At 55.7% G+C, this 26,621-nt stretch overlaps 6 protein-coding genes across 6 annotated transcripts; 5 read left to right on the top strand and 1 right to left on the bottom strand.

Annotated features, from left to right (window-relative positions):
* Positions 1 to 158: 158 nt before the first annotated feature.
* Positions 159 to 1,986, top strand: CH63R_07453 (uncharacterized protein; the record flags this gene model as incomplete). Its single annotated transcript, XM_018302428.1, has 2 exons — positions 159 to 1,539; positions 1,622 to 1,986. 2 exons carry the CDS (start codon positions 159 to 161, stop codon positions 1,984 to 1,986), a joined length of 1,746 nt encoding a protein of 581 aa, XP_018157206.1.
* Positions 1,987 to 4,964: 2,978 nt separating this feature from the next.
* On the top strand, positions 4,965 to 7,620 carry CH63R_07454 (Endochitinase; the record flags this gene model as incomplete). Its single annotated transcript, XM_018302429.1, has 2 exons — positions 4,965 to 5,544; positions 5,615 to 7,620. The coding sequence occupies 2 exons, from the start codon at positions 4,965 to 4,967 to the stop codon at positions 7,618 to 7,620; spliced, it is 2,586 nt and encodes an 861-aa protein (XP_018157207.1).
* Positions 7,621 to 9,402: 1,782 nt separating this feature from the next.
* Positions 9,403 to 13,525, top strand: CH63R_07455 (Oxysterol-binding protein; the record flags this gene model as incomplete). Its single annotated transcript, XM_018302430.1, has 3 exons — positions 9,403 to 9,422; positions 9,655 to 12,268; positions 12,329 to 13,525. The coding sequence occupies 3 exons, from the start codon at positions 9,403 to 9,405 to the stop codon at positions 13,523 to 13,525; spliced, it is 3,831 nt and encodes a 1,276-aa protein (XP_018157208.1).
* A 366-nt stretch (positions 13,526 to 13,891) lies between these two features.
* Positions 13,892 to 14,330, bottom strand: CH63R_07456 (uncharacterized protein; the record flags this gene model as incomplete). The annotated part of the gene is made up of 2 exons (XM_018302431.1): positions 13,892 to 13,940; positions 13,999 to 14,330. The coding sequence occupies 2 exons, from the start codon at positions 14,328 to 14,330 to the stop codon at positions 13,892 to 13,894; spliced, it is 381 nt and encodes a 126-aa protein (XP_018157209.1).
* Positions 14,331 to 14,916: 586 nt separating this feature from the next.
* CH63R_07457 (Acyl-CoA thioesterase II) lies at positions 14,917 to 16,142 on the top strand (the record flags this gene model as incomplete). The annotated part of the gene is made up of 3 exons (XM_018302432.1): positions 14,917 to 15,021; positions 15,110 to 16,000; positions 16,083 to 16,142. The coding sequence occupies 3 exons, from the start codon at positions 14,917 to 14,919 to the stop codon at positions 16,140 to 16,142; spliced, it is 1,056 nt and encodes a 351-aa protein (XP_018157210.1).
* Positions 16,143 to 16,829: 687 nt separating this feature from the next.
* On the top strand, positions 16,830 to 17,471 carry CH63R_07458 (Calcium/calmodulin-dependent protein kinase type 1B; the record flags this gene model as incomplete). Its single annotated transcript, XM_018302433.1, has 1 exon — positions 16,830 to 17,471. The coding sequence occupies one exon, from the start codon at positions 16,830 to 16,832 to the stop codon at positions 17,469 to 17,471; it is 642 nt and encodes a 213-aa protein (XP_018157211.1).
* Positions 17,472 to 26,621: the final 9,150 nt, after the last annotated feature.

Below are 26,621 nucleotides of genomic sequence, written 5' to 3' on the forward strand. Positions count from 1 at the left end.
GTTCTTGCTCGTTTTTGTGCCCTCTGCATCGGTCGGGGCCCTCGGACGTAGGGCTGTTCACGGATTTGTCGACTTGACCTTGTTGCAACATTGTCTGCAAAGTCAGACGAGGAAAGAAAGCGATACAAAGATTCGAGGCAACTCACCATCAAAGGGCCATGGGTCCTGCACACAATCACAGAATGATCACAAACACATCAGGGTGGGCTCTATTGGGTGGTAGCGCCTCCCGCCGATTCAAAGTCGTCATCGGCGCCTTAATCCTTTTCATCGCATCGGCGGTTTTGGTCCTACAACCAGACTGGCGTGTCGCCAGCTCCAAGCTGCGTGTGCCCAGCTCACACCACCAACCTATATCTGGGCCATCGACGAATCCTCCGACGAATCCTCTTCCAAACCCTTCGTCACAACCTCCGACAAGTCCTTCGACAAGCCCTCCAAACGAGAACAATCTTTCAAACGAGGACAATCTTCCAAACGAGAACAATTCTCCGCCCCAGAAAGGCAGCGCTGGCATTGGGCACAATCCACGAACCGCCGTCTTATCACCCGACGTGGATGGTATTTTGCTGTCCGCTGGAACGCCCTTCTTCAGTTCTCCAAGCGGACGGCATGCTCTCGTCCTGCAAGATGATGGCGACCTCGTCCTCAACCGCGTGGACGCCGACGGAAGCTCCCACCCCCTGTGGTGGACGGGTACCGGCGATAAACACAAGGGTGGGCGTATCCTTTACGTTGACAAGCAGAAAGGTCATATCCGTATTGTTTTGAACGCCATGTTGAAGAACACTTGGACGACGATATGGCACAGTGACCTGGAGCCGGCGTGTAGAAAAGCCAACAGTGGCATCGTAAAGCGCGACGGTGAGAGCAACCAGCCGCAGTCGACAGGAATGCTGGAGAGGGAACCCGGGCAACTCGAGCTCTCGGACAATGGAAGGCTCTCAATCGCCGGAATGTGCGACCTCTATGTCGCGCCGAGGGAGCGTGAGAAAGAGCGCAGCCTGGCCGTCATCGTCGCGGGGCTGTATAGGACCAACCACGTCACCTGCAAGACGCACATGGATAAGCTCGTGGCCAACCACCCGTCCTTTTCGAGGATCGATGTCTTTGTGTATGCGCTCTTCGAGCCCGCCGACGTTGACTTGTTCAAACGTACCAAGGAGTCTATCGAGGCGGAGCTGCGGGAATGCTACGGCTCGCACCTTCGGTCTGTCGATGTTTTGCCTGTGGACCGAGTGGAAATAGACTTTCCCGGTGGCAAAAACGCGACAGCGGCGACGCCGTGCAAGGGAAAGCTGCGGCGGCTGAACAACCAGTTGAAGACGGTTTCGTTGGCGGCGCAGCAGTGGTGGGCTTGGAGCATCGCGAACGGATATATCCACGACACGATCCTGCGAATCCGCACCGATACGTCGTTCTGGGAGAGGCCAGAATTCAAGAGCCTGGAAGAGCTGGGGCAGAACACGCTCGTCCTGCCGCATCCGCGTGGCGAGCACTACTTTTACTGCGCCCGGATGAGCGGGCGAGTGAGTGTTGGTAAGTGAAATGCGATATGCCTACCTGAAGAGGCTTCTTTCGCCTTGTACAAGGGCCGAGGCTGACTGCTGCACCTGAACAGGACCAAGCGATCAAATCGCCTACGGCAGCGCGGCTGCTATGGGCCATTGGCTATACATGTACGACCGGTTCAAACAGATGGTGGACCTCGCGGCGGATGCCTCCAGACCGGCACTACGCGACTTCTCGGGGTGTGAGGTGATGCCCTCGGGTCCGTTGGCAAGCGACTGCAAAAAACCGGCGCCGTGCTCAATAGAATGTTTGGTCGGGTGGTTCCTCGATGCTCGCGGGGTGGACTTCCACATCGAATGGGGCTGGCAGCAGAGCCTGTGGAGGTGGAGAGACATCGGACCGGTTGGGGCAGAACAGGAGAGGCAGGCTGATATTGATGATGAGGTTGAAGAGGACGGGATGCTGTGGGGATAAGAAGCTGATATATCTGAAGCGACGGGAGGATATTTTTTCAATTTATCATAGTATGTTTTTGGGGAAGCGTGGTGTTTGGCTTTGGATTTGGGGTTGGGGTTGTGAATGGGATTCAATGTCGTTTGCATACGCGTGGAACGTTGCATCCGGGCTGAACAAGAAACCAGAAACAGAGAGGCTTGAACAGGAAGCACTTGAGACTCGGGGTGGAACATAGTGAACCCCTTTGAGGAGAAAAACCAAACAAGAAATCCCCGATAACTCTGCAAGGGTAATGACGAGATAAAAAAATTCGGTCAGTCGAATAAGCCATTCACAATCCAACGGGACATTGTGAGGTAAATGATGCCATCACGAGGGTTGCTTACTTTCTACGGTGAAATATCTATAGGTAACCCGTAACCGACGCGGAAGCACACGATGTTGTCAAGGCACGCAGTGAAGATGCACAAAGGCCTTTTCGGATGAGATAAGTATTGATGTATCTCCATGGACGACGTATTCAATGAGATGTCGTCGACCTTGGGGTTTGCGTAATACCGGTGGAGTTGGGAGAGTAACAGGAAGGCTTTCGTTCTTCAGGGGGTGGGAAAATCGGCGGGGTAAATAGGGATGTGTGGGTCGTTCGTTCCTTGTTCTTGCCATTTTGGGACAGCACCGTGGTTGTTGTGGAGGTACCTTGGGTACCCAGGTACCTAGTAGGCATTTGTTCGTTCCTCTCTACCCCCTCAGCTTTTTCTACCTGAGTACCGTGGAACAAATTGAGGGTAGTCATCGTGGCATTTAAAATAGGCGACAAAGCATGCAAGACTTGATATATTGACTAGTTGATTCAGATAGCAAGGCTGGAGGGCACAGAGGAATACTTGGGAACGCCGGCTTGATGGCGCAGTGGCATCGCAGCGCCGTTTAGTCAATGTCGAGGGAGCAAACCTGGGTAGCTGCCTAGGTACTTCGCATAACTGGTTCAGACACCTAGGTAGGTAGGTAGTAAACAATAAAGAAAGAGAGGGCCGAGCATTTGAACCTGGCCCAGACGCTTCGATTTTCGCGCCAGTTACACAGGCCGTTTTGAGAAAGACGGTCTGGGCAGAGCCAATGCCATGCAATGTGGATGACACCACCCGACGATGGCCGCTGTCACCAAGACTTTGAAGCCTCTTGGCGAGTGAACGAAACGGCTCTTCATAGTAGCCGGGCGAGCGATTGCTAGGTACGTGCTCAGTTGCTTCTCAAGTACGACTTGGGGGGAGGGGGATCTCTTGGGCGCCCATGGTTCTCCGAAGTCCTCATGTGACTCGGATGTTGTGCCGCCCGCCTGCAGCCACTCATTTCCAGTTTCTTACCGTTCGGTTGGCAATGGGCAGCAGGACAGGACGGGCAACCGACGTTCTGGAGCGGATGATGTCCGAATTTGACTGACCTTACCTTCCTACGGGGTCCCGTGTCAACGAAGATGTGAGCAAAGCCAGTCCCTGACTCCCGTCGCATAGAATGCCGTTAAGCTGTGAAAGTCGGGCTTGGATTTGGACGTCGAGAGAAGCTGAAGTGGGACGAATCCAATGTAGGTTTGGGGGCCGAAGAGCTCTGATCCCCAGCCAGGTAGCCGTCACATGTCGATGTCACCTGCGATGATGGCCTCGATCCGGGACATGCGCGCAGCGCAGGCATTGACACACCCTTGACCCAGTGCAAAGCTCTTCCCCCTGCACTTTTTTTTTTTTTAATTTTTACCGAGGGGCTCTCGCGCATCCGTAATCGCAATTTTCATGAACTGGCCCTGAAGAGACCCTCGCCTCGGCATCCCCAGACAGACGTTATAGGACAGAAAGTGACCAACGACCACCTTACTGGCACACTGGGCAACTTTCAAGATTGCCATCACACCTTAGCCGAAATGGCCCGTCTTCAGGCTGCCCCCTTCCCTTCTTCTGATCTATCCATCCACCAACTGGGCTGAAGAAAGCGGCCGGAACGACGGCCAGCTTCTGTCGTCCAAGGGACAAGGGGGAACAGCGCGCTGTGGTGCATTGGCGCCGCTTACACGCAGCTGGCTCCCGGCCAATTCAGGGGATCTGGCCAATCAGAGGAGAAGGATGACCCCTAATGTGCCCGTCGCTTGAATCCGTCTGAAGACGCTATTCCTGTTCCTGATCACCCACCAGTGTGGTTCATTTTGCCGTGCAGAACCAGCACAAATGGGCTAATAGTTGCACTGCACTGAATAGGCGCTTGCCCATTCGGGAAGCGGCGCCTCTCGGTGGGCCCACAGCCGCCCACGTCGTCTCTAGGTACTGCAGTACGCATACTTACCTACCTACCTACCTACCTTGCCTACCTAGGTAGGTCGGTACCTAACGTTCCTCCAGCGCCACTTCACCTACGTTCACCACACCGTCGTCCGCGCCATCTGCACACCCACTCGCCATCACACACATCCTCCATCCACAATCACCGCTACAACTGTGCCGCTCGTCGGTCTTGATGCGATGCCTTGCTGACCTACCCAGCTACCTACCTACCTACCTTGTCACCCATGCCTACCTTTCAAGCGCGAGGTAGTTTGCATTAGGGGAGGGGAGGGGAGATTGGTCTCCTGCGCCTCCACCACCATGGACTACACCCGCGATGTGTCGACTCTAGGCGATATTTCGACGCCCGATGTAGTTAGTCGCTACATCGCCAGATGTTCTCTGGGGGAGAGGCAATGGTTCCGTTATGAATGGGAGCCCTTCTCCCGCTGCTTGCCTGGAACCCTTCTCTCTTTTCTTGCTTCTTCTTTACCCCCATCTCTGCAACTGTCAAGAAGCCAGAGACGACGGCGTGCGTTCTCAGTCGTGCAGACATCTTTGTCTGCGTCCTTTCGTTGATCCCAGATCACCATCACACTCTTTCCACGGCCTCGGCCACCTTACAATCATTGCATAATACCTATACACGGATACTCCCTAATTCCCTAATCACCAACAACCGTAAAAATGCTCTTCAAGAAGTCTTTCCTTGCCGCCGCCGCGGCCATCAGCCCGGCCCTGGCACATTCCTCATCGCAACCCCAGAGCAAGGCTCCTTCGTCCTTTGGGGGACTCAGCCTTTACTGGGGACAGTACGGGGATCCTTCCGATCGGCTGTCCAGCTACTGTGATGCCCCCGGCGTCACCTCCGTTGCCGTGTCTTTCGTTACATACTCTCCCAAGAACAGCGGTGGATATCCCGGCACCAACTTCGCCGGCCACTGCGGCGGCGAGGTCTTTTACAAAAACCCGAAGACTGGCGAGGACACCAAGTTGATCATGAACTGCGACTACATCAAGCAGGACATCAAGCACTGTCAGTCCAAGGGCATCAAGGTCCTTCTGGCTATCGGTGGCTACTGCCCGACTGATGGCCCCTGCAGCTACGACATCTCCAGCGAAGACGAGGGTCACCAGTTCGCCGAGCTTCTGCACAAGACTTTCGGTCCTTACGACCCGACATGGTCCGGCCCCCGTCCCTTCGATATCAGTGCCACCGAACACGTCTCTGTCGACGGTTTCGACTTCGACCTCGAGTTCAAGTACCGTAGGTTCCAGACCCGACTCCAGGCAGTCTGCCCCTTATTCGTGATGCGAGTGACTAACACGGCCCACAGCCAACCAGAAGCCCTGGATCAGGATGGTTGAGAAGCTCCGCAGCGTCGGCATCTACTACATCTCTGCCGCCCCCCAGTGCCCGACTTCGGACACATACTTCCAGCTCAAGGAGCTCATCTACAACGCCCAGTTCGACTCTCTCTTCATCCAGTTCTACAACAACCCCGGCTGCCAGGCCTCCGATACCCCCAACTACGACGATTGGGAGAACGTTATCTCGCAAACCTCCAAGAGCAAGGACGCCAAGCTCTACATCGGCGTCCTCGCCAGCCCCGGTGCGGGGTGGAACGGCTATGTACCTCCTTCCAGGGTCAAGGAGCTGATCTGCAAGTTCAAGAGCAGGCCGCACTTCGGAGGCGTTTCCATCTGGGACGCGACCCGTGGCGCCATGAACCAGATCGACGGCCAGGCCTTCCACGAGGCCGTCGCAGATGCTCTCAAGTACGGCTGCGATCCCATTCCTCCCAAGACGTCAACCACCAGCGTCTCGACCTCGACCCCAACCTCATCCTTGGTCTCTTCGACCGCCACCTCGTCTACCGCCGTCTCCACGACTTCTTCGGCCAGCTCCAGCGTTAGCTCTGAGTCTGTCAGCTCCAGCCACTCGGCGTCTGCTTCGGCTTCGTCGTCTGGCTCTGCCTCCGTTTCTGCCTCCGTCTCAGCTTCCGCTTCCGCCTCCCAAACCGGTACTGAATCCGTGTCTACTTCCACTTCTGCCAGCGTCTCTGCTTCTGCTTCTGCCAGCGCCTCCGTCTCCGACTCGGCTACTCACACCAGTACCATCACTTCACTGAGCAGCAGTGCCAGCGTTTCCGCCAGCGCCTCTGCTTCTGCCAGCGCCTCCGTCTCCGACTCGGCTACTCACACCAGTACCATCACTTCACTGAGCAGCAGCGCCAGCGTTTCCGCCAGCTCTTCAGCAACCAAGTCCGCTGCCACCTCCGACACATGCGATGAGGATGACGAGGACTTCCCGACCACGACATTGAGCAACTCTCACTCTGCTACTCCCATCGTCACTGGTACCGTTACCGGCTCCACGAGCTCTGCTGATGTCACCAAGACGGCTTCCGACTCTGCCACCGGATCTGCCACCGGCTCAGTCTCGGACAAGCCCACCGGAACTGCTTCCGTCACCGAGTCTGCCAAGAACACCCTCACTTCCTCCGAGGAGCTGGTGACCAGCACCGTCTACACCACCAAGATTACCACCGTCACATCCTGCAAGCCCGAGGTGCCTTGCACTACAGGCCAGGTCGTCACGGAGACCGTCCCATGGTATACCACTGTCTGTCCAGCTACGTCTACGTCGTCTGTTGTTGCCGTGCCCACGACGACTGCTCCCCCTTCTCCTCCCCAGTGGGTCACGAGCACCGTCTACGCGACCAACACCTACACCATCACCTCATGCGCTCCCGATATCCCATACTGTCCCGTTGGCCAGGTCACCACCGAGGTTGTCCCTGCCTACACCACGGTCTGCCCGTACACCAGCACAACGCCCGCCGGCGACGGCGGCAGCAAGCCTTCGGGCGACGCACAAGTCCCTTCCGAGCCGTCTGGCAATGTGCCTCACCCCCCCAAGTCTACCGGCGAGGCCCCTAAGCCCCCTGTTAGCCAAGGAGGTGACAAGCCCTCGGGCGACGTTCCCAAACCGACCGGCAGCCAGGGCGGCAACAAGCCTTCGGGCGACGCTCCCAAGCCGACCACAACCCCGACCGGACCTGGCGGAGAGAAGTGCCCCGGTGGAAAGCACTGCCCGGGCGGCGATGAGGACAAGACAACATTCATCTACACGACGCTGACGGTCCCTGTCACAGTTGTCAAGCACAACTCCACAATCCTGGGTACGGGCTCCAGCTACAAACCCACCCCGACGGGCGGGTTCCCCAGCTACACTACGGCTGCTCCCTTGCCCAGCAAGCCGGTCCAGGCCGGAGCCGCCAAGATTGGTGGTTTGGGCATTGCGGGCTTCGCCGGTCTCGCCGCTGCTCTTCTTTTGTAGTGCGGAGGAACGATGATTTATGCGTCGGAGGGGGGGGCTCAGCATTTTCTTGGTTCGATTCATGAGATGTATAAACACGATTACTTTTCCGTACATGTGCTGCGCTTCAGTCACGTGAGAACGAGGGACGCGGTTCCTAGGATGTAAATGCTTTAATGATGTATTCGTCGGCCCACTACATAATTGGGCGACCTAATCAAGAAGAGTCCGGTCGAGAAAGGATACATGATGCATCTTCTTTCGCCGTGGGTTGAGGGTTTTGTTGCATAGGAATACCCGCATGGATAGGTGGTCGTGAATCTGAAGTCTTCCGTAAACATGGGCGAGTTTTGTGACAGGCGCATTGAAATCGATTATGCGGTAGTAGATACCAAGATAAGCTTCCCCGCTCTCCCACGTTCACGGCGGACGAATGCGCGGCGACCGGACGAGGGCGCCAAGGCGAAGGGATGGATGGATGACAGGACAGTTACTCTTCAGCTGCGCGTGCGGTACGGATACAGTGCAGTAGTTCTGGGTCAACGACCGCCACAGGGGTAGGGTGGGGTGTTGCGCTTTCACCTTCTCAGAGAGCAAAGTAAGATGCATACCGGAAAGATGACAGGTTCGCTTTATCCCGTTTCCATAGGTTCCATGGCACGGATATGGCGACGTCTCATTGGGCAAACGAACCGGTGCCGTGTGGTTTCGTCACCACGGGCCATGGGCCACACATCCAGGACGGGAACGTCATTACGTCGGGTTTGCTGCAAGGACGGAGGGGAGGGGATGAGAGAGGGGGAGAGAGAAGGGAAGGGGGGTAAGCAAATTGGCAACTGATACTGATCAGGTTTAGGAGTTTTGTTTGAGTGATGATGGAGTGAGAGGGGTGAGGCCGCTTTCTAAGATCGTCATCGTCGAGACCAGGCCAGGGAAGTTTCTCAGGTCAACCAACGGGGCTATGTAAAATAGCGTCGATACCTTACGTTCGAGTCTTTCCTTTATTCCAACCTAAGGCGGGTTGGGGGGGGGGGGGGGGCGGTTGTTTTTGTCATTAAGACAGATAGTGGGGAACAACAATAAGGGACAAAGAAAGTAGCTGAATGCTACGGTCCAGTATCCATCCATACCCATCCCATCGCCGTGTGTCTCCAATCCAGCATTTATTTCCCCCCTTCGTCCTCGGTTTCGTTCTCGCACGACTGGTAGAAACTTGGCAGCAATAACACCAACCACAGCAACACCACCACCACCACCGTCACATCTAGCCACTTCTTTCCTCTGCCCTGATTTAGCGTACTTGAATACTCCCCTGCAACATCAATATCCATGGTGTAATTCACCATCGCCTGCACCTGTCTTTCTCTCTCTCTACATCTCTCGCCTAATACTCTGTACTCACTAATCATCTCGCTCTCCCCCTCCCCGTCATTGTCTGTTGTCTGATTCTCCCTCATCGCTCATCCTCTTCCGTCCAACCCACCACCCCTCTCCTCCACATCCATCCTCCCCCTGGCCTATCAGAAGGTCCAAGAGGCTCCAATTTCTCCTGCGAGGAGGCATAACCTACCTACCTACCTTTACCCGTCAGTCCCCATCCATATCCATCCCTCCCTTCGACTCGCCTGTCCCTTATTCACCAGCTGCTCCATCCAGTCTACATTACCTACCCACTAAGTGCGGACCCAGACAACTCACATAAACTCACACTATCCTTACGAGAAAGTGGAGATCCCACTTCGCTGGCCCGCGTCGTAAGGTTGTTGCTCCGTCAGAAGCTTGGCTTCTTTGCTGCTCTGCAATATGTCGGACGCTGGCGATAGGTACGTGGACGATTTCTCCGTCTTTATGCATTCCACCTGCCCTCGGCTTCCATCACCACCTCACAAGTCCCCTTCGCTCCCAAACACCATTGCCTTCCACGGTACGGCACCGTTTCCCTTGCCGAGAGATACTGCTGCACACACACTACACGCGTCCTGCAGCGACTGCGACAGCAACTGCGACTGCAGCCCGACCTTGGCGACATACAGGCTAACCCTCTCCTGATTCCAGCACCCACAAGCGGTCAAAGTCGGCTGCCGCCCTCTCCCTCCTGCGACGAAATCACTCCCGCGGCGACGAAGATCCTTCCAACTCGGATGACGGAGCGCCGCTGACGTCGCCACCATCTGCAGCGACATCCCATACAAACATAAACATACCCATGGCCCAAAACGCCCCCCGCAGCAACGGGGCCAACAGGCTCTCCATCTCTCCTTCCATGGGCCGAACCCCCTCCCACAATAGCCCGCCGTCTGCGACTATCTCCAAGATGAGCACTACCGCTGCCGCCGCCGCCGCTGCTGCTGCCTCACCGAGCGAGAAGGGCGTCTCCCTCGAGCAGTCTGTTCGTAAGTTCCGCATAGTCGAGGCCCTGCGAAGCGGCGACACTGCCTCCATTTCCAAAGCGATACGCGACACCGCCGAGGGCGGCCCGCGCACGAGCATCTCGTCCATCAACACCCTGAGCGGTAGCGGTCTTGACGACACCACCGTCCTGCACCTCGCCATACAATGCGCCGAGTATCAGGTCGTCGAGTACGTCCTGTCCGACGGCGCCGGCACAATTGACATCAACGCGAGGGACAAGGACGGCAATACCCCGCTGCACGTGGCCGCGATCCAGGGTCGGACCCAGGTCGTCAAGCTCTTGCTCGATCAGAAGGAGATCAACGACGCCGTCGCCAACCACCAAGGCCGCCTGCCCATCGACGTCGCTCGAAACCCCGATATTTTCCAGCTGCTGCAGCTCTCGCGGTCGCTCTTCGCCGAAAACAAGGTCAGGCAGATCCAGGGCTTGATTGCGCAGAATGACTACAAGACTCTTGAGACTGTGCTGGAGGAACCTCGCCTCAAGCAAATCCTCGACATCAACAGCACCGAGTTCGCGACTGAGCCGACCACTGTCCAAGCCGGGGGGACTCTCCTCCACGAGGCTGCCCGCAAGAAGAACACCCAGCTGATCCAGGTCCTTCTTCTCCACGGAGCCGATCCATTCCGCCGAGATCGTAAGGGCAAGCTCCCCCAGGACGTCACCAAGGACGATGTTACACGCGCCATGCTGAAGCGATCCCCCGCTGCCGTCGCGGCTCAGAGAGGCATCCAGGAGAAAGCCGTTCTCGGCCAGGCGGCTTCACAGGGCGCTGGGGCCTCCGCCTCGGGAGACCCCGTTGCTGGGCGAGAGGCGCGGGAGATGAAGGGCTACCTGAAGAAGTGGACGAACTACCGCAAGGGATACCAGCTCCGATGGTTCGTCCTCGAGGACGGCGTCCTGAGCTACTACAAGCACCAAGACGACGCCGGCTCCGCCTGCCGCGGCGCCATCAACACCCGCATTGCCAAGCTGCACATGAGCGCCGACGAGAAGACAAAGTTCGAAATCATTGGAAAGTCTTCTGTCAAGTACACCCTCAAGGCCAACCACGAAGTCGAAGCGAAGCGCTGGTTCTGGGCCTTGAACAACTCGATCCAATGGACGAAGGACCAGGCCAAGGAGGAAGAGCGCCAAAAGGCTCGTGGCGCCGAGCTTCTCAGACAGGCCAAGGCTGAGCAGGCCGGAAAGTCGCCCGAGCTTTCTATTAACGACGCCCACAGCGAGAGTGCCAGCGTGGCTGACACGAGGAGGAGCAGTGTGCAGATCCCCAGAACCATGTCGCACAGCAAGATGTCTGTTCCCAGAAGCGACTTCGCCGGCGCGAGTACCGTCGCCAGCAACGACGATGACTTTGCCGACGCTGCGACGGACGCTGGTCAATCCAGAGCTACGAGAAACGGCCACCTGGCGCCCGACGACGACGATGACGACGACGACTTCGAGGATGTCAGCAGCCGTGAAGAACCTTCTGTCTCCAAGGACGCATTCAACATCACCGCCCAGTCGGCCAAGCTGCAGCTCGACACCATTTCCGCCGTCAACGCTGCGATGCTGGCCGAGGCCTCCAAGAATCCCAACACCATCGTTTCCGACGCCAAGGTCACCCAGGCTCTCACGACATATGACGCGGCCGTTCGAAGCTTGACGGGGCTTGTCGGAGACCTCATGCGGATTTCCAAGGATCGCGATGCCTACTGGCAGTACCGCCTGGATCGTGAGATTGACATGCGCCGCATGTGGGAGGAGAGCATGGCCAAGGTTGCCAAGGAGCAGGAGATTCTGGAGGAGCGTGTTGACCAGGCCGAGGCCAAGCGTAAGGCTGCCAAGCGTGCACTCCGCGAAGTTATGAACGAATCGCCGGCGGCTGCCAGCCAGAAGCCCGAAGCCGGCGACAACAAGGTCGATGGCACCGAGACCGTGGAGGCTTCCGTAGGAACGGACGACCTCGCGACCCAGTCCAAGTCGCCCAGCAGACCTCTGTCGAGAAAGCAGACAGTTCTGGACCACCTTGAGCTGTCGGATTCCGAGTCAGAGGATGAGGACGAGTTCTTCGACGCCGTGGATGCCGGAGAGGTCGAGGTCAGCCAGTTGCCGCCATCCGATGCTGCGGCCACGCCCCATGAAGAGAAGAAAGAGCAGCAACTGGTTGTCTCTGGTGGTATAGATCTCAGCAGCTCATTCAAGGGTTATGAGAATGGTATCAGAACACGCCTCAAGATGGATGCGGATGATCGGCCCAAGATCTCGCTCTGGGTAAGTCTCTGCAACACATGATCATTGTCATCTTCAACTCACTAACCTGTGCACGCACAGAGTATTCTCAAGTCCATGATCGGCAAAGACATGACAAAGATGACGTTGCCGGTTTCTTTTAACGAACCGACTTCACTTCTTTACCGTGCTGGCGAAGACATGGAATATGTTGACCTTCTGGACCAAGCTGCTGAACGATCCGACTCGATTGAACGTCTCATCTATGTGGCCGCCTTTGCTGCCAGTGAGTACGCGTCTACCATTGGCCGTGTTGCAAAACCTTTCAACCCTCTGCTTGGAGAGACCTTTGAATATGTCCGGCCTGACAAGAACTACCGCTTCTTCATTGAGCAGGTCAGCCATCACCCGCCCGTCGGTGCTGCCTGGGCCGAGTCTCCCAAGTGGACCTACTGGGGCGAGTCAGCCGTTAAATCCAAATTCTATGGCAAATCCTTCGACATCAACCCTCTTGGCACCTGGTTCTTGAAACTTCGCCCTACAGCTGGAGGCAAGGAGGATCTATACACGTGGAAGAAGGTCACGTCCTCCGTCATTGGCATCATCACCGGCAACCCCACCGTGGACAACTACGGCCCCATGGAGGTCAAGAACTGGACGACAGGGGAGGTGTGCCACGTCGAGTTTCAGCCGCGTGGTTGGAAGGCGTCCAGCGCATACAAGATTTCGGGCAAGGTGCTCGATGCCGACGGCAGGGTGCGCTACAGCATGGGAGGCCGCTGGAACTCGAAGCTGTACGTTCGCCTGACGCCCGGATACGAGGCCACAGTCGACGACCCCGGCGACTCAGCGTCAGTCGAGAAGGGCGGTAGCATTACGGACCCCAACAGGGCGTTCCTCATCTGGCAGGCGAACCCCCGCCCGCCCAATATTCCCTTCAACCTCACGCCCTTCGTCCTCACCTTCAACCACATCGACGACAAGCTCAGGCCTTGGCTGCCGCCGACGGACTCGCGTCTCCGCCCGGACCAGCGCGCCATGGAGGACGGTGAGTACGACTTCGCGGCCGAGGAAAAGAACCGACTGGAGGAGGCGCAGCGCACGCGGAGACGGCAGCGCGAGGAGAATGGCCTCGAGTTCCGCCCGGCGTGGTTCGAAAAGGCGAAGTGCGAGGTCACTGGCGAGTCGTACTGGAAGTTCAACGGCAAGTACTGGCAGCAGAGAGAGAAGGCCGGTCCCGAGGGAGATCCGCAGCAGGCCTGGAACGGTCTGGAGCCCATCTACGAGGACGCGAAATAGGAGGCTCGCGTTGTTGATGTGGATTTTGCGGGGGCGGTGCAGGAGTGGATTCGGGAGAAAACTCCCGAGAGTGTTTCGAAGAAGAAGACGTCAGTGCCCGAGGGGATGCAGATGCGGCTGATGGAGGGACCAAAGGGTATTCGGTGGGCTGTTGCTGGGAAAAGGTAGTTCCTCCGGGGACCCCGAAAGCCTGGATCGACAGAGTAGCACGGATGACGGTAGTGAAATAAACAATCGCTCGCTCTTGGTAGATTCTGGCCCCGTCGTATGAGCTCGTTGTGAGTTCGATGTCCGCTTTCCATAACTGCCCTTTGGGTGTTCTTCTGTGCTGTGCTTAGGTATGGAGAGTATCGTGGATGATCCAGATTACTGATCCGGGAGAACCAAGGGTTCTGGGTTATAGGCATAGGCAATGCTGGTAATCGTGCGCGGGTTCGAAGGAGAAGCCGAGCCATCATCGCAAGTGCACATACATATGGCGGTTTGCCCATCCTTCCGCCAGAATGATAGACGCTCTGCTTCGTGTGGTGTTCGTGGGGCGGGATGTCTGGAGCCAGCCACGAGGCGCTTGCGTCGGGGAGGTCATTGCCCTACAACCAGGCCGTTGATGCCAATGAAGCAAGCCGAAGCAGAGACCGTCGACGAAAACAGTGTTCCGTGTTCCGTCTGCCTTTCCCTCCTTCCCCTTTGCAGTTCGGGCGGTGGGGTGAGTCTTGTCATCCCAAAAGTCCGCGGCGGACGAACGTAAGTCCCAACACTTCAAGAACCGTGGTCTGTCTTCATCATCATCGAGAAGAAGAAGCATAGTGGCGGGCGGGCTTAGGGATCGGGACCACCCCGCCAAGAAGCTTGTGATGCCGTTGGGATTTTGCAACGTCCGGGATTAGGTATGTATGTACGCACCCATTCCCGTTCCCGGATTACGCACCTCGGTGAAGGCAGTGGGGGCATCAGGGGAAGGATGTTCAGCACTACCTAGGTACCTACCTAGGTTGAAGATGACAATTGGGGGGTCCCCACTTCTGGACCTCGGCACTTTTCCCGCCTGAACACATTGACCAATGGCCCATATAGGTAATACATTTAGGGGGCCTGGTCGCGCTCGACCGGATTTTCGGGTTCACAAGCGAACATGCGTATACAGCCATTCATCAATACATCCAAACATCGTTACAACGTCTTCGTCCATCTCAATCTTATCGTTGACCCTTGCATTCTACCCCATTCATTGTCTAGCGCATGTAGCGTTTAGTAGACTTGCCGAGCCTGTCAAAAATCCCAAGGGCGCGAATTTGTGAAGAGCATATACATCGAGCCTGAGGACCGGCTCCAATCAATCAATCCACGACGACTTTAGACATTGTTATTGGAAAGGAGTTGCAACAGGCAAGATGGCCAGCGGAAGATCCACGATCATCAGGCCGCCGCCCGATGACCCCAACAAGGCACCGATCGAGAACGTCTTGGAGGTGACGGAGCTCGGTGTGCTTGGTCCGGTGAGTGACATTCGGCATCTGTCTCCCTCGTCATGGCCGAGAACCGGACACTCATCGTCGGGACACCCAAACTGACGTATGCCGCAAGGACATCTTCACCAACACGCGCCAACCGTGGCACCCGCCCGGCGCCCGGGGCATCTTCGGCGGCGCCGTTATCGCCCAGTGCCTCGCATCCGCGCAGAAGACGGTCCCCAACGACTTCTTCATCCATTCGTGCCACTGCTACTTCCTCCTCGCGGGCTCCTCCGAGATCCCCATCCTGTTCCACGTGGAACGTGTGCGCGACGGCCGCTCCTTCGCGACGCGCACCGTGCAGGCCCGCCAGCGCGGGCGGTGCATCTTCACGACGACCGTCTCGTTTGTCAAGGAGGGCAGCGGCGGCGAGAAGCAGGTCCGCCACGCCGCGCCGCTGCCCGAGGGCGTGAGGCCGCCTCCCGCCGAGTGGAACGGCGAGCCCGAGTGGAACACGCACTCGCCCTTCCAGACGCACCGCATCTCTATGGTCGGCGCCGACGAGGGCAAAAGGCTCGACGAGATCAAGAGCCACAACTGGGTGCGCGCGCGCGGCCGCATCTCGGTCAGCGGCGGCCACCAGGCCCACCTCAACGCCCTGGCCTATATGTCGGACAGCTACTTCATTGGCACCGTCGGCCGCATCCACAAACTGTGGAGGTTCCCCTTCAAGCCCGAGGAGTTCGACGACCTGCCGCCCGAGATGAAGGAGCAGGTCGAGAGGCTGAACGAGTTTGAGGGCAACAACGAGCCCGGCGGCATGGAGTACTGGAAGACGCGCCCGCACCTGGGCATGATGGTCAGCCTCGACCACTCCATCTACTTCCACGAGCCGAGGCGCGTGAGGGCCGACGAGTGGATGTTCACCGAGATGGAGAGCCCCTGGAGCGGCGACGGCAGGGGTGTCGTGCTGCAGAAGATTTTCGCGAGCGACGGGACGCTGTTGGCGACCTGCGTCCAGGAGGTGAGTTCCGCGCTGTTTCCCGAGCGGTGTTTTGTTTTGAGAGGCGGGGGTGTGTTTCGTTTTGCTGACTTGCGTGATACAGGGCCTCATCCGGTTAAAGCAGGAGGAGGACGACGAGAAGGAACCCAAGTCTAAGTTGTGAGGAGGCGGGAGTCAAGGTAAACGTGAAGGAAAAGGTGTGTAGAGATATTGTAACATTTCCGAATCTGCCTTAACTACACGAACAAGACTAGGCGCATGGATTTCCGTCTCGCCCGTTCGAACTGATGAGATAGATGTTGAGGCTGTTGCTACGCTAATCCACGAGGCTCGGTCGAGTTTCCTAGTAGCTCCAATCGTATCTGCTTGGTTTTTTTCTTCGGGTTTTTTTAAGGTCACAAGTCCCGTTGCATTTTCAGTACTTCGAAATCGAGGTTCCAAAGATGTACTCCGAGGATTGAAGGAATTGCAGATGCAATAGGCGGGGACAAACCGGAATGATGCAAACGAAAGCCGACGCGGGACTGCGCCTTCCTAATCCATCATCATCGGCGTGTATGGGCCTTGGCCCTGACATGCATGCATATGTCCCGTGATCAGGCTGAGCTGAAAGAGGGGGATCATCAGTAGTAGCGCGCGCGCTCTCTCGGAACAACTTCCTCCCAAGTACATCAGTTAATCTCATTGAGGAAACCGACTTTGCCATTCGCCTTGGGGCCTTGGAAGATATGGGATGAGCTTGGATACCTTCTACTATGTGTTCTGTTAGCCATCACCACGTTTAGTAATCTTGCTAGCAGAGGTTGGCGACAGACCGGGATGACACCTGAACTACCACACACGATCCAATATGCCTCCCCATTCCGATCTGGTACAGGAGTCTAGGCTTGAGACTTCATTCTCTCTAAACTCCACACGACACATATTCTACGAACGAGGCACTTCGGGCCGCGACAGGAGGGTACGGTTGAAAGAACGATGGAAGCGGCAGAAGAGACTGGGACAAGGCGCTTACGGGACAGTTTGGCTGGAAAAATGCGACCGACCTGCGCGGCCGAACGGTCCGACGGTCAGGGCGGTCAAGGAGATCCCGTTCGATTCCACGACGGCTGACGATATCGACTACCACCTGGAGCTAGAGGCCGTCATGAAGTTCTCTCAGCAACGCGTAATGGCTACCCATCTTACCTCTCTTCCCGCAGGAGACAAATCGAGACAAATTTATACTGACTTTGGGTGGCAGTACCTCCCGTCCTTCGTCCAGTCCTTTGGCTGGTTTGATACTCCGGAAGCAATATTCATCACCATGGAATACGTCCCCAACGGAGACCTGCAGAAGTACCTGGCAAACCCTATACCCGAGGACGAGGCGAAGGTCATTGCCTGTCAACTTGCGGAAGGACTTCGTCACATGCACCACAACGGCTTCACGCACAGAGATCTCAAGCCAGGGGTATGCTCTCACCCGGCTCCTATTTGGGGTCTATTCTAATCCGGAGAGTAGAACATACTTGTCGTATTGGAAGGCCCGCAATGGCTAGTTCAGATATCCGACTTCGGCATCAGCAAGCGATTGCGACCTGACATGGCTCAACAGACCCTTGGAACGATGCGGAGAGGGACAATGGGGTTCATCGCCCCCGAAATGCTGGGATTCGTTCTCGAGAGGGACTATCCCCACGCCGTCGACATTTGGTCTCTCGGAGCCGTCGTTTTTCGAATGTTGACAAAAGAGGTTTTTCTTCCAGACTTGACACAGCTACAGAAATATGCTGCCAAAGAACATCCTTTCCCAGACCATAGGTTGGAGGCCTTGAAGGTGACTATGTCCCTTCGAGAGCTTCTTCGACGGTTGTTGGCACCGTCGCCAAAGGACCGACCGTCGGCGTCCGAAATCTTGGAAGACGCTTGGCTGAAAGACATCTCCGTGAGTCTTCGGGATCATGACGAAGATAGTCAGCACGAGGACGACACAAGTTCTGGCGCGGCGGACTCTGAATGCTGTACTTCTGACGGCGACATTCCTTCCGCGGCCTGGAGTACCGGCGTCGAACCGGCACGGGCAGGCATGCAACCCCAAAAAGTTGACCAGACAGCACAACTCACCACCCTCAAAGGCCCGTTGGAAGGAAGCCCGGAAGAAATTTCGAAAGGTTTGACTTGTGCTGCCAAACCCTCAAGCGAGGCAAAAGAGGAGAACTCTCGGGACACGACCGATGAAGAAAAAGGAGCAAAAGTTAGCGACCAACCTGAATCTCCTCCCATCACGGCTCGCTTCCTCATCGATGCACGAGGAACTGCTCATTTCGCCAACCTGCCGTCAGTTACAGACTCCCATCCATCTTTCCCTGCGGGGCTTCCTTTTCGTTTCAAGAATGACACTGATGTCTCGCTGCAGTCCATCAAAGGCTAGAGACAGAGAGTCCGCTACTTTGCCAGCTGACATGATCAAGTCTTTGAAGATAACACGACAAGCCTCGCCTCCAAATTCAAATGGCCCCCGAAAAACAAAAAGAACTCGACGCGTTTTGCGGCGGGAAGCAAGTGAGCCAAGCCCTTCTTCTGAGGACCAGCCTCGAGGCGAAGCACCATTCCATCCCAGACCTCATCGCCGTAGCAGCGGTGTTCGAATACGTCAGAACAGCTCTACTTGGGCAAACGCCACAAGTAAGGCAGAGTCTTCTGAAGAAGAGCTCGAAGAAGAGCCCGAAGAAGAGCTCGCTGTATACTCGTCGGCACAAATTGAACCAGAGGAAGACCCCTCATCAGTGTGGCACTGCCATTCTGAAGATGACTGTTATCACCATACGTTACGGGGCGGTGAGATTTGGCGCTTCCTTCGCACCCAAGGGCGCGAAAAGGATCTATATCCTACAGGGGATCCCATTATCAGGGCAAAGCATGAGCGGGTGCCTAAATTTCTGGGGATGATCTTGGATCCCTCGCTCATGAGTGCTTCGCTTATGCATTGGGCCGAGCCCTTCAGGAAAGAAAACCTGCCCATACTCGAATCCACGAATCTACTTGCAGAGCTTTTGGACGGTCTTCACTTCGCAGTTCTCGACGGTAGAACACACTACGCGTCAAGATTGGAGATTTACGGCATATATAGCGAGTTCGATAGTGCTGATACGTTGCGCAGAGAGTTCTGCACAATTTTCGAAATGTGCGAAGAACGGCTTCCTGAAACAGCAGGTAAAAAAGTATTCTGGTCTCTTACGGAGGAAACTTGTCAAGCGATTCCCCGCCTTCTTTTCGGGGAGGACGGTTTACTGAATTTGACACAAGCATTTATGAGAAGACTGCAGGCTTTCCTGAGGCAACACCGGGCCTATTGCGTCCGGATGCCGGATAACTTGGACCGGCAATCTCTCGTGGTGGAATCCGGCGAACCAAGTTATTCGAAGCCACTTGCTCAGGGCCATCTCCGGCTTGTCTCTCAAAATCTATTTCCTACGGAGTGGTCGAGCAGACCAGCGAGACCTCGTCCTTCCATGGGCCCAAAGACCGACCCGCAAGGTCCCCCCCGGTCCAGGCCACAAACTCCCAATGAAGACTCAGCGCCTGAGGATTATCACCGTGGCTTTTCTGCCTCCCGTCCGAGGGGTCGGCGTGAGCCCAGGGTGACGACTCGTTACTACTCTCATCCGGATTTCGATCCTCTCCGGCGGTGGCAGATCTACTCTCGATCTACTAGAGAACTGCCGTTCAGGGAATCCGGACGGCCGGGTGAGCCAACGTCGGTTGGCGGTGGCAATAACGCTCTTCCGTCGGAAGGTTTTACGGAGTTTATGAGCGGCGCCTTGAGGGATTAGAAGGTTCATCGATCTAGCACTGCACCGCACCGCACTGCACCGCATAATGACCCTAAGCCGATACCGTTTGGTGGGGGGCTTACATTCTCCTTGGCCGATGATGTTGTTGTCAAGTTCTTGTCATTTCAACAACACACCAACACAGTAGCAACCAAGTATAGCCTGATTTTGGCGCAAAAGCTGGCGATCGCCGACCCGACAAGCTTCTGGTGACTTAATATCGCCTTCCTCGGGCTGGATAAAGTCTTCTCGGAGCTAGGATGAAGCAGAGGCCCACATTCAGTATCCTGAAGAGGACAGGCGATATTCCTTCTAGACGGGAGCAGCACCCTCAACGGACTACAGGAGGTGTGCCCACATGTCTGGCTTGAAAGGGCAGGGGCTCGAGGCCGTGCCGTCGTCGCCAGCCAAAGCAGGCAAAATAACAAAACCGCGAAACTTCTACTACATTCACACAACCAAACCAAAAATAGGAAAAACATACAACACCAGGTATTCGCTGGTCGTCACCGACCCAACTACTAATCCGGCCCTCACTGGCTTATCTATGGGAGAGCGGACGGGATCCCGAGTTTTCCAGTGGGTATGGTCGTATGTAGTGGTTTGTGAACAAAAATTGGTATATCGAGACATCATGACAGCCCCCTGTCGCGATGATGGCGTCCTGAGCAACCCACCACTACGCCTCTTATTCCAGTGCTTGACACCACAGACTTCTGGTTCATTGTCAATAATCGTTTGGTCCCCCGAAGTGAAAAGGGTGGTCGCAAAGTCTTCTGAACTAGTTCGCTTCCATTCGCAGTTTGATTCAAACATGGTTTTTTTAGTACATGGACTGATAATCACCGTAAACACAAGTCTTTTCCAGCTCGCTTCTCCCACGTACCGTTAGATCTGACATGTAATGAGTTGTGGCCGAAGAAGACCCGACTTCCAATATCATGCAATTCCCGTGGTTCAAGGTCTCGTCAGCGCTGTCATACACGATCCTCCGAATCCTCTGGAGCCTGGGATTCACGTGACGTTGACGTTGGCTCGCCATCGCAGTGTTTCAACCTCCAGCCAAGCCATTTTCGATGGCCATATATACGTCTGTCGTATGTCCCCAACGCCTCGGGGTCTCGGTAGATTAAACGCTGGGTTTCCGGTGCAAACTTCCAGGCTCCTTCCGCCCCAGCATCCCACCCGATCCGTCCGTCGGATTCCGTCGATTACAGTGCCGAAGACTCACGTCGGAAGGAAGGGAAACGTATGGGATCGGGCGATTTCAGCTCCCAAGGTAGCTTCAATATCCGTCTCCCATTTGTTTCATCAACTCGGTCTCGGAAGACACAATGAAATCTGCAAGGACCATCTTCCCCGTCCTAGCAGGCTTCCGAAGCGTGGTGCTAGAACCTCGACCTGCGACGGACGCAGCCTGTCCTTTCTACATCAACGTTCCCAAAAATTTGACATGAGACAGCTACACGTATGTTCGAAGGACCTTAACGTCCGAAAATGTGTGAAGAGAGCCGGTGTGTCATCCAGTCTTTCTTTCAACGCCAGCGACAGAAACATGCCCACGAGGCCTATCCTCGCCCGAGACGCGCGGGCAGCTGTCTCCAAGGCAGACTGGAGGCTTTGTAATTCCAGGAAGACTCTAGTAGGAACAGCCCAGGAGAGACCGTCGCTGTAACATTTGAGCAGGCAATTGCGAAAACAGCAAGACCTCAGGGACACGACCTGGGAAATGCAGTACATTCTCGCGAAGGAGCAAACTCAAAGAGGAGTGCTCGTATCCATGTCCTGCACAATGGCATCACAACTTTGACTCAGGGGATTCCTTGGAACCCTCAACTGGAAAAAAAACAGAAACCGTGTTGATTCAGTATGGAAGACAAGAGAGCCCTGGTAGGGTCTCAACTCTCCCTCTTGGTTGCACAACCACATCTACATATCGTTGAAGAAGGACAAGGAAACGTTTACCCCCCTCCCCACGCAGCAGTGAGCCTAGGCGGAGTTCTCCTCAGCGGTGATATTGCAAGACCTCAGTTCCAGCCCAGAGGCAGGCACCCGTAACCCAGGCTCAATGAAAGCCAGAACACATCTGGGACCAGTCGGGGCCCAGGCCTCCAACTCTACAGCCTTTGTGAATGTTGGCCACGTGCCTGGCAGAGTCCGTCTCTTTCCTCCGCAGCGGTGATTCAGAAGCAATACGCACAGATGTGGAACCATTTGCCGCCGGCTACTCGCATCCAGCCAAGGAGAATATCCAACAGGCGGCTGAGTCGGAGACCGGAAGCCCTCACGGAATCCACAACAGCACAGTGAAAAGAGACCCTTGTGTGAAGGGTCCGGGTAAACCAAGCTCTCTGAAATAGTCCGATCGTGATGAGCTGCCTAGGGCCATTGGACGAGCGGTAGAGTTGACGAGCCAAGTGACGTGGCAGAAATGCGGGTAGCAAAGGGCTGCTGTCCCCCGGGCATCGTCTAGCGTTCCGTGGTACGTGGACGACGAGTTCCAGGCAATGTCAGCATATTCTGGATGTGTCCATTGAAATCCAAGCTGGCTGATCTCAGTCGAGGTGGCACCTCCAGGGCATCGAAGGTCCCTGGCCACTTGCCATTGGCCTTTTAGGGGACGGTCTTCATTTTCAGAAATCCATAAGCAACCGCTGCAGCACCCAGTAAGGATCACAATGGTCGAGACCCCGACGATCCGGGAGTGTGAAGAGACGCTACATCACCGGGACCGCATCTGGGGCCCATGCTCTCATTTGATCCATCTCAAGAGTTTAAGGAGTGTGGATTCAATAGGATAGAACAGGGTCGATGACTCTTGTTGTTCGAGCCTGGTTCCAGAGTTGGTCTGTCGCGTTAGCGGCCTATCATTGCTCCCGCCGGTCCCAAGACGTCAAGAACCAACGCCCGTTTGGAGGAAAGGAGGTAAGGTACCCGCCGGTCCGGGGAATCTGGGCTGCTCTTGGGGGTCTTAACCCAGACCACCTCGTTGGAACTGCAGATTGACCATGTCACTTCTTCATTCCGAGCTCGATGGCCTCTTGGAACGCATTCGAACCTACCTCGAGAACCGCACAGGTTGAGACGAGCCCGTCTGCCCATTAGCTTTCCGGACAAGAAATCGGATCAGAGTTGATACATGTATGAGCCGATACTGTGGAATTCGACGGGCCCTAAATACAAACAGAGCACAGCCACACAACATACAACGTCGAGTGTCCGACATTTGGTAGCTGTGATGGGCTGTAAGCCAGACTTTACAACATACAGACAAACACTCCATCCGCACCAGAGTAGGGATGATGGGGGTGGCCTACTGGGCGGTTCAGTGCAGGACGGACAGGCGAGGCTTTCGTGCAATTTGCCGATCCTCAATGGGGATCTCCTTCGTTGCATCCAACCGAATTGGAGACTTGCGTGACACCTGAATTCGATAAGCGTACTTACTGCATTCCTTTCTGTTTCGTTTTGAGTAGGCTTCCCGCAGTTGGTCGATTCGCCAACAACTAGCAGATGGGATGGGATATATTGGGTCTCGATAGAAGGATGGGAGTGCCCTGGACCATGGGCCACGGCGAATGCTTTGCGAGGCCAGCCGCAGAACAATACCAACCGAGACATCGGCTATTCTCTTTCTGGTTGACGGGCAGTATGTCGAACTGAGTGACATCGCCGAGCCGCGACGCAGGATTCAGGAGGTGGCTAGGTATCAACAGTCGGTTGCATGGGTTGACGATAGAAGTGATACCGGAGCCAACATTGGGTCGACACTCACCCCTCCGATAGTACAACGGTCATCAAGTTGGCGTGCAGGCGACTGACCTGTTACGTACCGGGTTGGGGTATTTGATTGTGTGAGCGACCGCGACGTAGCCGCCGAGTGATACGCGCACATAACTGTACTCGTATTCCCTCAATCGCGCATACGGGATACATATTGACGGCTAGGTGCTGCGGCGACGCTGATCCCCAGAACCAACCCCCCCCTCGCGGTTTCTCGCGATTGCCGTTCCTGCAAACTGAGGATTAGTCGCCCCCTTGGACAAAGGCAATCTAACATCTGGGTTTTTGATAACGGCTTTTCGGTTGCATTCGAGGCGCGAAAGGATTTGTCTTGGCTAGGCAGCTCGTGGCGTTGTCCCCGAAGAAGCCGCCTGTGTTTAACCCCTGGGAAAAGCTTTAGGAGGGTAGCTAATATAGACCAGGGTTCATGATTGTGGCGCGGCATGCCGCCCGAAGAGGATACGCTCAACACCCGTGAGTAACATCCTCTGCGTCATCCATCAGCAGAACCCTGACCAGCTTTTTAATAGAGATGAACCAGGGGGCCGGCTCTCACGAAAACGAGCAAGCTGGCGTGCCGTTGGAAGCGGGTTTGTTTTTTCCCCTCCGGGAGGGGTGGGGGGACGTTGTGCTGGGCTTCTCGAACTCGCGCATGCGCATCAGTCAACCTGCCTGTCAGGCTATTAGTAAACCTGGAGCCTGAGAAAACGGGTATCGGGCTTGGAAGGATTTCGAATTCCAGAAGTGAGAAATCAAAGCAGCTGAAAGGTCGCCTTGTTCAGCCAACAGCGAAAGAGAGAGAGAGAGAGAGCGCAGTTGGAGGGTTTTAGCCCCTGAATCTTCCCTTTGCGGTACTTATCCATCGCTAGCGTCTTGTCTGTCTCGAAAAAGTCGAGCCGCCCGAGTCAAGAAGGAGGGAGGCGGCACAGACAATGATTTGGTCAATGGCGGTATGACGATTCTCTGATGATGAGGCCAGTCCACCTTGTCCGGACAAATAGCTGAACGACAACTCCTGTAACCGGAGACCGCTTGCTTGGGCCGGCCAGATGCCAGTGGAACGCAGCAGCGGGCCCCCAAGGAGACAGGTGAAGACGCATCCAGGGGCATGTCGAGTTGTGTCTAAGTTTGGTGCCAAGGCAGCTCTCGGCTGCAGGGGTGCGCGGCACACCTTTTCAAGCACCGCACCACAACTTGGCATCTTGGATGGCCTTTTGTTAATTTCCCTTCCAAGGTCGAGATGCAGCAGCAGCACATGGCGACATAACATTCGAATCCTGCTGTTCCTGCTTTGGGCCGTTCATGGACTCGATGTCTGCATGTCAGCTTCCTCTCCCATCCGAGGCGAGGGTCCGGCGACAACCCACGCATGGCAGGGAGGCGGGTTTAGTTGCCTAGGAAGTTGGGAACTCGGTAAGTCTTTCGATTTGCAATCCTGCAGCTGGGCACGCCAGGCATTCGATGATCAGGGGCCGGATTGACAGATGGAACACTCCCATTCGCCTTCTGCTTCGGCCCCGGATGGTGATTTCTTGGGCCTTTTTTTGATCTCGCCAACGACTTGGGCGCATGTCCGACAAGCCGCCACTAGACACGCGTATCGTAATTCTGCGAACAGACCTTTGTGTCTAAGTGCGCCTGACTTCCGCTGTGCCTCTATGCTGTGAGCCTGGTACATTGATTGTCCTGTCATTTGTGTGATTGACGCCTCGGAAAAGGATAGCAGTTGGTGCGTCCTTCGACTCCGACAATAAGAACAACAACAGGGTCTGTATCAAGGCAGCGAGCGATCACTGCAGCAGGCCTGTGCAACCTTGTGGGTAGGTAGTCACAGTGGGATCCCACGCCATGGCGACTTTGCTTGGAGGCTGAGGCTGGTGGTGCTTCCTGGTGTGTAGTAAGTAGTACATGCCATGTTAGGCATAAAAAGCTGCCATGGGATATGGAAGAGGTAAATGGCGGATGGGGTTTTCGCCTGGCTGTCGATGAGTGCGCCACTTTTGACTGGCGAGGGTGGGGCCTAGTTCGTGTGTATTGGTTTGGGGATGAACAATCCTAGATCCAACCATACGCTACAGATGCAGCCGCATTCTGGCTTTGGGCTTGAGTAGAATGCAAATCCGATGCTTGGCCTTGAAAAGTGATCAAGCCGTAACCGCTGACAGTTCAAAGATATAGTTAAGACGATAGGACTTCCCGGCGATGGTGTCGCGTGGCGTTCGAGGACGCGATTCTTCATGGCCATGATGTCGCCTGGTATCCGAGCAACGAAATATTCTTCGGAAACGCCAACAAAAGACAGCTCGGACAAGAAAGCAACTGGAATGTCAACGTTCGGCAGCTGATACCAGATGGTAACCATAGTTGACAATGCGCCGTGATGTGTTTGCAATAGCGCTTGGTTTAGAGTCAATGTCGGAGCATGTTGACGTCTTATCGGCGTCCATAGTCTTGTGTCCAGCCAGATGAGGGTAGAAGCCGTCGAAATCTCGGAGCATCCGCATTTTGTTGTGCATCCCGCTGGTGGGCTTGGTTGTTTATTGGATTTCTGCAAGGACCGGGACACCAGCACCAGGCACAGCCTGGGACAGGCATGATGGGGAATTGGAGTCTGAAGATGGGGGCCTCTACCCCACCAGTCTGCCCTGCCAGTGTCTATATTCATGGGGACACAAACAAGGCGGGCGTTTGCAGTTCTCTTGGCTGGCGCCGGCCCTCGCATCAGTTTGAGGGAAAAGACCATGGAGAACTGATGGGAGTGGAACGAAGCACACACCTTTGTAGGAAAGAATACCGAGAGTAGAGCGTTCGGCCGATGCAGTGAAGGAGCAAAGGATACAGAGAGGATGAGCGAGCGGGTTGTTTCCATGGCGTTCGGCCCGGATGGACAGAGTAACATGGGATGAATGTAATTGAACGAGGCCGGGATATTCTCTCCTGTACTGTGGCCCGCTGATTTGTTGACAGTTGAAGGTCGGTCGTCTTTGGGACAAGGGCATTTAGGGGATGGTCCCGAACGGAATGACAAGTTCTTGGAACGGACG

This window comes from Colletotrichum higginsianum, chromosome 5 (genome assembly GCF_001672515.1).
Source record: "Colletotrichum higginsianum IMI 349063 chromosome 5, whole genome shotgun sequence".
In the NCBI taxonomy this organism is placed as follows: domain Eukaryota; kingdom Fungi; phylum Ascomycota; class Sordariomycetes; order Glomerellales; family Glomerellaceae; genus Colletotrichum; species Colletotrichum higginsianum.